Here is a 10,297-nt window from a genome sequence, read left to right as displayed (position 1 = left end):
TCATCCGACCAGTTTGTTATTTAACAATAAACAATAGTTTTTTAAAGATTTAAATAAAATGTTTTAATGATTTTATTAAAAATATTCAATTAATATTGTAGCCATGTATTATTAAATACAAACACATCGCAATTTCGAAATGATTACTCACAAATACGAGTTTGTTTTTGACAAATAAACAGATATTCAATGGAAAGCACACGAGCACGATTGACGATTTCAGTTAAAGGGGGTGAGTGGCATTTGAAAATTGTCAATACATTTGCTCAATTGGGCAGGACAGAACAGAGATGTGAGTGCGTTTTAGATTAGAATGTACCATATTGAATGTAAACAAATATTTGATACAAACATTCGCTTTTGTGCAAACATAAATTATGTCTCCTGTTGGTGTTCAATTTTATTTGAATTCTCTTGCATTTATAATTTACAGAAATTAAAAACAAAATAAACAAACACAAAATATAAATATTTAAATTTAATACATTTAATTTAAAAATCATGAAGCAGATGGCAAAGAATGTCAGATTTCTTTCTCACTTTCGATATTTATGTATGATGTTGGCTCTAAGCATGACGGGTGCTACTTATAATTAATACTTTAGCCAAGTCAGACGGTTTAGTCCGCAAATGCATTTCTGTTTGTGATTCCTGTTTCTCTTCTTGGTGTTTCATCTTAAATCTAACTAATGATTCATTTCATCATCATTTATGGCATATTAAGCAGTGTTGATTGATTCTGGGGGAAATGCGAATGCAGGTTATGGCGGTGTTGCATAAACTTGCTAACATAAATGTGGTATAAGCTTTCTAATTATAATTACAATTTGATGAACAGATATTTCGAAGTAGAAATAGAATAGAAAGAAACATTAAAATGTCTTGGCCTTTAGTAAAAGGACCAAAAAAATCAGTACTACACAGTAGTAAGTTATTGGCGAGTGCAAATGATTTAAATGTTAAGAGTTCCTGCGCCTCTAGCCGCGCCACGACAAAAGGCTCCAACCATGACGACTGGGTTGGGATGGCTGTTGCGGTTGCTGCTGAGTCTCCACTGGTTCAACTACTGAAGTCCGAAGAATGGTATGCTTGAATACGGATCTCTTAAATTCCTCTGGTGTTGGCTTGTAGGACTCGAGCTTGCTACGATAGGTATGTTGTGAACTCTCCGTGGTGAATGCCTGTGAGCCGCCGTAGTTCTTGGTGCCAAACGAGCTCCCACTTTTTTTCGACGATGTTGACGTTGTTTGCGCAAACGCCGCCTGTTGGTTGTTGTTGAAGGAATTAGATGATTGCTTGTTACGATTATTGTAATTGTTATTATTCTGGTTGTTATATTGTGTTTTAGTAGTGGCAGCGTATTGCGTATTTTGTTTGTTTGTGTTATAAGCACTGTATGAATTGCTGTTAGTGGTTTTGTACTCATACGTTTCGATTGCATTGTCGGTGACCAAACTGGGATCGGGGGCTGCACACAGGCCATTGTATCGCTTCGAGGGTCTCATGCCATACGTACCGCATGAAGGTTTGCCAACTTCATAGGGATTATAGCCAACGACATTGCCACTAAAAATAAAAGTACATTTTTGTTTATTAGAATAGGGATGCAATTGTTCAGGCGGTATAAGAAGAGCCCATACTTTGCTGTAATAAGGAGGAGGAATTTATCAAGACACAATATATATATATATATATATATATATATATATATATATATATATATATATATATATATATATATATATATATATATATATATATATATATATATATATATACTTATTTCCAACCCTATGTAGAATACAATTTCTTGATCGTTGTCAAATTCTAAGATTATCTATCCATATTCATCTGTCTGCTTGTAAAAGTCACGCTACAGTGTTAATGATTTTAGAAAACTGAATGCCAATATAGGCTTGCCAGACGGTCGGGCTTATCCCGACTCTCTGTGGCTGTCCCGACTATTGGGGAAAATATGGGAAAATCCCCACTTTTGGAGTCTACATAAACATGATGGCACATTCTCAGCCATAGTTGTGCAAACAAGTATAAATATTTGAAGCAGTCAAAATAGATTCATCTGTCCATCCGTGTGTCGATTTGTCATCCGTCCGCCTTCCTGTAGTTTGCTCCAAGGACCCTACTGGTTTCACCTAAAATGCTATCCGATAACGAAGTTTAGCATGATGAGTTATATTAGTGGCTTCAACATCAGTGCCATGTATGGGACATATAGATTCAACTTTCGATATTGTCCTCATATAGACGGTTCTCCGGATGATACCCCCTCAGTGTACAAAGAGTATATTTGTCTCCGTTTGTAGTGCACATTGATTCTATCCACTAGCGAAGCCAGCCTAGCTTTTTGGGGGAGCTCACTTAACTTTACTTTAATTGGCTATGACAGAATATTTGTTCCACTTGCCGAACGAAGAAGAGCGTTCCAAGCGCCTCGATCTTCTGCGCTCATTCTAAAATCTCTGACACCAAGTTTCGAGGTGTCTCCCACAACTTGATCTTTCCATCGGGCTTTTGGTCTTCCCGGTTTGCGTGTACCACCGTGTTTGCCTTCAAAAGACTTCTTTGCTGGAGCTTCTTCATCCATTCTGACAACATGACCTAGCCAACGCAACGCCGTTGTATTTTGATGCGTGTAACTATGCTATCATCGTCATACAGCTCATACAGCTCGTGGTTCATACGTCGCCTATATTCTCCATTAACGCAAACTGGTCCATATATTTTACGAAGAATCTTTCTCTCCAATACTCCAAGCACTGCCTCATCTGATTTCACAAGTACCCATGCTTCAGAACCAAATAACAGTACGGGTAGTATCAGTGTCTTGTATAGTGTATTCTTCGTCTGTCGAGAGGTGGCATTGTTTCTTAACTGCTTACTTAGTCCAAAGTAGCATCTGTTTGCCAGTATTATTCTTCGCTTAATCTCAAAAGTGGTGTCATTCGTTTCGGTTACGGCGGTGCCGAGGTAGATAAAGTTACTGACTATCTCAAAGTTTTGGTTCCCAACTTTCTCCGTTTTCTTTATCGGTTGTGCCAGGCTTTTTTTGGGAGCTAAACCCCTTTAAATAGCAATGAAATAATAACTTTTTGTCGAAAAATTATAATTTTTAATATTCTGGGGGGAGAGCGGTCTAAAAAATTGTTGGGTGGTGGTTAGCTCACATATTTATACGCTTATGGTTCTGTCTAAAATTTAAACATTTAAATAATGGTCTTAGACCTGTAAACTAAATATATTCTTTATAGTAATATTATATTAAGTGGATTTAGAGATGACTTTTTGTCCGTCTGTTTGTCATAAGCGTTTTAACTTTAGGACTAAAGATAGAAACTTGATATTTTGCACGAATATCATTTCTTGGTGTAAGTCGGTTTGGATTTCAAATGACCCATTTTTTTATTTTAGATATAGTCCCATATAAACCGATCTTCTTAAACTGCTAGAGGGCTTAATAACTACCTGATTTGGATAAAATATTTCATATTGTTTTTTTTTTCTAAGTACGTCCAGGGTCCACAACCAGTTAGGCCATGTTTTATTTAACTTGAAATAGCACCCATGTAAACCGATATCACTATCTGACTTCTCCAAGACGATGCTATTATAATTTTAGACATGGTGCTTTGCTATGACTTTCAACAGCCATGAACCGATATCCCATTTGTCAGAGAAGTAAAAGTGGAACATTTTTATACGATCAAACCATAAACCACTGGATGTAAATCGGTTTATAACAATTTGATCAAAGAACTAGAGAAATTCGATCTGTGGAGGAAGCAATATAACATTCGGGCAGGTCGAACTTCAAGCGCACTTTTTGTTTGTTAATGAAAACTGAATCTTGACTTGAATTTTTCTTTTTTTGGGAATCCCGACTTATAAGATTGAATTTCCCGACTTCCTCCTCTGAGAACTAGGCGTTATGCTTTATTAAAAATTGAACAGTGTTTTTTTTGCACAAGAAACACATGAGCATAGTAGGTGTTTGTGGTGGTAGTTCAAATTCATTTAAGTAATTAAGAGCAATATTAATGTACTATGCTCACTCAACGAAATTTGTTATTAACAAGTAAAAGAGTGCTAAGTTCGGCCGAATCTTTTATACCCTCCACGATGGATCGCATTTGTCGAGTTCTTTACGCGGTATCTCTTTTTAGGCAAACAAAGAATTGAAGCTATATCAAGATATAGTCCGATTCGGACCATAAATGAATTGAATGCTAAACATTGTGGAAATTATTGTGGAATATTTCAGTCCATTCGGTTGAATTTCGCCTTATAGGGGTTCAAGAAGCAAAATCGGGAGATCGGTTTTATAGAAGATGTATCAAGCTATTGATCGATTCAGACCATATTAGACACGTATGTTGAAGATCATGAGAGAAGCCGTCGTACAAAACTTTGCCAAATCGGATGAGATTTGGGCCCTCTAGAGCCTCAAGAAGTCAAGATCCCAGATCGGTTTATATCGCAGCTATATCAGGTAATGTACCGATTTGCGCCATACTTAGTACAGTTATTGGAAGTCATAACAAAACACCTAATGCAAAATTCCAGCCAAATCGGATGAGAATTGCGCCCTTTAGAGGCTCAAGAAGTCAAGACCCAAGATCGGTTTATATAGCAGCTAAATCAAAACACGGACCGATTTAAGCCATACCGATCACGGTTGTTGGAAATGATACCAAAACACCACATGCAATTTTTCAGTCAAATCGGACAAGAAATGCGCCGTCAAGAGGCTCAAGAAGTCAAGACCCAAGATCGGTTTAAGTGGCAGCTAGATCAAAACATGGACCGAATTGGGCCATTACAATCCCAACCGACCTACACTAATAAAAAGTATTTGTGCAAAATTTCAAGCTACTATTTTTACTCCTTCGATAGTTAGGATGCTTTCGACAGACAGACGGACGGACATGGCTAGATCGACTTAAAATGACGATCAAAAATATATATGCTTTATGGGGTCCCAGACGCATATTTCGAGGTGTTAGAAACAGAATGACGAAATTAGTATACCCCCATCCTATGGTGGAGGGTATAAAAATAGCAAAAATGTTTCCTTAAACAACAGTTCTTGCCTGCTGGGAATGGGAACGCAGTTATTACTGCTGTTTAAGAAAACAGGGCTGCTGGTTAAGATAGAAAGGTCTACTAGAATATTGATGATTTATTTTTGCTGATCTGACGAAATATTTTTGCTTTTGTTTTATGTTATGCTATTATTTACGTTTGGCTATTAGGGGGTCATGTGTTTTGATTATTTTAGGCATTTTGGAATTGAAGATTTTAATTCGTGGAATTGATATTACAGAAAAGAAATTACCTGATCAACAGATTCCTTGCACATATGACACGGCATCCATTGGTGCACATTTCGAAAAGTGGCTACGCTCGCTTGTCCACCATAGGATGGGCGTATACTAACTTCGCCATACCGTTTGTAACACATCAAAATATTAGTCTAAGACCCCATAAAGTAAATATATTATTGATAGGAATGAGATTTTAAGTCGATCTGTGAAAAGCACGCTAACTTTCGAAGGAGTAAAGCTAGGCGCTTTAAATTTTGCACAAATATTTCCTATTAGTGTAGGTCGGTTGAGATTGTAAATGGGCCATATCGGTTTATTTTTAGATATAGCTCCCATATAAACCGATCACCCGATTATATTTTTGTATCCTTTACAAGACGTAATTTTAATCCGATTTAGCTGAAATTTTGCGAAGTGACTTTTTCTATGACATCTAACATACGTGCCAAAAATGGTTTGAATTGGTTCGTAACCTGAAATAGCTCCCATATAAACGGATCTCCCAAATGTTCTTCTTGAGCCCCTTGAGGGCAGTTCTTGTCTGATATGCCTGAAATTTTGCACAACCTTCACTAAATATGGTTTGATTAGGTCCATAACCTGATTTAGCTTTGATATAAACCAATCTCCCGAATTTACTTCTAGAGCCTTTAAAGAGTGCAATTCTTATCCAATTTAGCTGAAATGTTGTACTATGACGATTTTTATGACCTTCTGAATAATTAAGTAATTATTTTCAGATTTTGCTTACATTTCGTACAACGACTTCTCCTACGACCTTCATTGTACTGGGTCCATAACCTGATATAACTCTCATATAAGCTGATCTCTCGATTTTACTTCTTAAGCCCCTATAGGGCGACATTTAGAAATCGATTCTTATCAAGGCTACATCAATAATAAGGGAAACGGTTGGATAAAGAATAATGGTTCAAAATTCGCACAGGGTGCAACCTTAGACCTGGTCTTAGCCCCAATGCATAAATCCAGCCAAAGCTGAGAAAGTCTTAACTCATGTACAAATACTTACCCAGGTCCATAATTGCATACGTATAATTTATTGTATTTCGACTTGTCCTTATACTCGGCAAATCCGCAACCCACCAAACTAGTTTCACCCCAAACCAACTGCTCGCCATAAGGGATTAATGCAAAGAGAACGAAATTATTTCGAAAGGTTATAAAATTTCATCATACGAATATACCGTTGGTGCCATCTTACCTGGGAATAATGACCGGTTTTGGGAGACCAAGCATCGCCGAACGAATATTTCTGCACTTCATTGAACCAACTTTGTATGCGTGAGGGGAAATCACCATCTTCTGGGTCCAAGGGCGCCGTACTCCAAATTATGGCTAAATTCTGACCCATGGTAAAGCGATCTGTGGAGGTAAAGATGTGGTGGTTAAGCATTGTGTGTTTTGAAATGGTATGTAGTCTCTCTTACTTATTGTCCTATGGGGATCATGACGAAACTGACAATTCTCCGCCCATTGTTGGGCTCTCTCGGCCAATTCCTCATCCCACACAATTTCACGCATATTCTCTGCACCTGGCTGACCGGGATAACGTCCCGTGGCTACTTGTTGCCTTAACCTATTGTGTTCTTTCAATATGATTTCTTTTTCTTCCTCTGTGACACCAGCCGCTGTAAGTAACAAAAGAAAGAAATACGAAAATGTATCAGCATTAAAATGACTGAAAAAAAAACATATATTTGTAGGACAACCGCTCTTCTTTAAAATAATGCCGATTACTCAATTTGCATAAGATTGACTCATCTCATATCATTTTCAGTTTCTAGTTTTGTTGTCTCACACAAAGTTATTTTCACTTCTTGTTACCAGTTTGAATACTTTAATTAGGCATGCTTTATAATCGCCCCATGTACAAAGAATCCGTTCTCTTAGCTTCTAGTTAAGAACGTGAACGCGAAAGGTTTTCAGTTGGTTGTCATTGTTGGGGGGTCTTTCATTAAATCATAAACCCTTTAGCATGGTAATGACGTCGGCTTAATTTGGTAACCAACAAGTTTGTTGGGCTTGAAATTTATTCAAAAAATCACCGCATTTTATTTAAACAAAACTCTGTTTACATAAATTATACGTGTTTTTCTTTCAATGAATCTAAAGCTTAAAAGCATGTAAAATAAAACTAAAAATTATTTTCCTATGGTGTTAATGCTATGGCAACGAAATATCGAGAGGAACTAAATATTCATTTATACGGTAGTTCTTCAAACTGTGATACCAACTTCAGAATCAAAATTTTTATGAACACTATCTCAGTAGCCATAAACAGAAACTCACTCTTCTGTGCACACCACCTTATCAAACATGACAAATTGATCATAAAGCATTCGTTTCATTCAATGTGCCGAAATACATTTGCCTAGGCCTTCATAGGGTGTTGGAGAAAAGAACTTAATGTACTCTGAGATATTGCCCGTTGAAAGCCCTTTAAAAACCAGGCCCTCGGCCATTTGCCTCACTCACAGGTCCTTTCACGAAGTCGTTTATCATGGGCTGCTAAACGGCAAACAGGTCATTAATTAAAGGAACATGCTTTTAGTGCAAAATATGCGGTGCTTTACATCCGCTAACTAGCAACATTAATTTAATTGCTTTTAAGAAAACAAAGGCTGTGTGCTATCTGATCTGATCACAATTCATCATTAGGGCGACAGTCGGACATAAACACCAATTGATCAACTTCTGGGAGGCCCGCAGAGAAGCAAAAACGCCAACAAGTCTGCGGAGAACGAAATCTGAAGGCACAATCGTCAAATGGCCAGCGTGAAAACGAAAGACTTAAGCCACAAACTTGATTGTTTGCTTAAATTTAATTTATCTTGTTTCAGTGAATGTAAATACATTGTATATGTGAGAAGCTGACAGCTATTATATGATTCCAGCACTATGGGAAATTTGTACGAGTTTGTGTTTTTCTGACTAAATTTCAACATCAGAAATCATCAGTTAACAGCCGTATAAAAAGATTGATTTGCCTTGCTCCGCTCAATGAATCACGTTGAGCTTATGGATATTTTTTCCTGTTCATGCCGAGGAGGAAACCTTGAAACACCCGTACATGCTTAAAAAGCCTTAATAAGCGATTATTTCTTTGGGCAGAAGCTTATTTGCTTTATTGTGTTTTATTTTTTTGGTTGTTTTCATTTCAATCGAAGATGCTCTATTGTATGCCAGTTATTTTTGTGTATGTTGATACCTTTGATTCCCAGCACCACAGGTGGCGACAGTTTTCTGGCTGTTTTTCGCCATCAATGTGATAGGAAGTAATTAATTGATTCTAATTCATTTTCAATGGAGTTCCAAATATAATGGATCATTAAAATAAACGTTGCTTGATAATAAAGAAGCAGGTAAGATGACAAGCAATTCATTGCTTAATAAATATGAGGAAATAAAAATTAGAACTAGATACCATTAAAAATTTATTAACTACACTAGTAAACAGAAAACTGAAAATAATATCCATATCGTTCGAAAAACTAGTTTTCGTTTTAAAAGTGGCTTGCATGTTGACTCTACCCTTAAAGTAAGGCAATATTAAGTTTGGCCTCGTGAAAAAGCACCCCAAAACCAAAATGAAAATATGCTTCAATCACGAGAACAACAACCAAACTATTAGAGCCAATTTTGCCCTCTTTCATTTAGCTATTGGGCCGAATTGGAGTTTTATTCAAAACAATCAACATTTTTAAAAATAATTGCGGTATAACATATTTTTTGGGAATACTTCCATATTACTGTGGGTAATTTTCCACAATTTGTGACTTTTGTTTAATTGTGTTAAAAAAAAAAAAACAAATTTGCTAACATTTACTATAAAGATATTAGCTAAAAAGTGAAAAAATTGTCCAATTTTCGTAAAACAAATAAGCACTTGCTGCTTTTCACAAAAAAAAAAATAATTAAATATACTTAAAAATTCGGTAGAAAGAAAATTTTAAAAATTGAAATGCAAAATAAAATCAAAAAAAAAAAAAATATAACAATTAAAAAAAATCTAAATATTATCAAGAAATTGAGCGGTTTTTAAAAATATTTTTTGCGTTACATTTTCAAAACAAGAAGACACATATTATCAAGAAATAAATTTAAAAAGATCGCTCGATATTTGAAAACTTCCTCGTCTGCCATTGCTCCTGACATTTTTTAAACGTGTGATAAATATTGCCAACGAACATTTTATTAAGAAACAGGGAGCAAGCATCTTACATATCTGCTGTCAGACTCAAGTTTAAGTTCAATCAAAAGGGACCTTCTTTTGAAGCCGAGTTCGAAAGGAGTGCTGCAGCACGACACGTCTTTGAGGAGAAGTTAGGCTTAATGCCTCACAAATATCAGCAGTATTAGGAGGGGATAACAACCTCGAACCCAGTTCCTGCGCCTCGGTTTCCTCCACGCCACGGGGCCGTGAAGTTTGACCAAAACATGAAAATCTTTCAGTTAAAACACTTTAGACTCCTTAAGTTATGATATTGCAAGCGGTTTGACAATATTACTAAGATGTTCAGTAAAGGAATTCTCCTAACTATTGGGTTGCCCAAAAAGTAATTGCGGATTTTTTTAAAGAAAGTAAATGCATTTTTAATAAAACTTAGAATGAACTTTAATCAAATATACTTTTTACAATTTTTTTCCAAAGCAAGCTAAAAGTAGCAGCTGATAACTGACAGAGAAAGAATGCAATTACAGAGTCACAAGCTGTGAAAAAATTTGTCAACGCCGACTATATGAAAAATCCGCAATAACTTTTTGGGCAACGCAATATTTTAACGAAATTTGTGCAGTTATAAAGAAAGAGAGGCATTTGAGCTCGCCAGCATAGTCAAGCAAAAAATTATGTAAATGGTAAATAGATGCGTCCAATCTACACACATATAAGAAATCCCAAGCGAAAAGGTCTATATCTAAATGTACTAGGTTGA

The 10,297-nt window shown here is 36.2% G+C and overlaps 1 protein-coding gene across 1 annotated transcript in view; it reads right to left on the bottom strand.

Annotated features, from left to right (window-relative positions):
* Positions 1–382: 382 nt before the first annotated feature.
* The window catches only part of LOC106096084 (cysteine-rich venom protein 1), a 32,946-nt gene continuing 23,031 nt past the window's right edge, over positions 383–10,297 (bottom strand). The window contains exons 2-5 of the mRNA XM_013263643.2: positions 6,791–6,991; positions 6,565–6,725; positions 6,373–6,470; positions 383–1,566 (exon numbers count right to left, since the gene is read on the bottom strand). Of these exons, the coding sequence (XP_013119097.1) occupies positions 978–1,566; positions 6,373–6,470; positions 6,565–6,725; positions 6,791–6,991 (1,049 nt within the window). The 3' untranslated portion in view covers positions 383–977. The remainder of the gene's footprint in view (positions 1,567–6,372; positions 6,471–6,564; positions 6,726–6,790; positions 6,992–10,297) is intronic.

This window comes from Stomoxys calcitrans, chromosome 2, assembly GCF_963082655.1.
Source record: "Stomoxys calcitrans chromosome 2, idStoCalc2.1, whole genome shotgun sequence".
Lineage (NCBI taxonomy): Eukaryota > Metazoa > Arthropoda > Insecta > Diptera > Muscidae > Stomoxys > Stomoxys calcitrans.
This window is presented reverse-complemented; position numbering and strand designations above follow the sequence as displayed.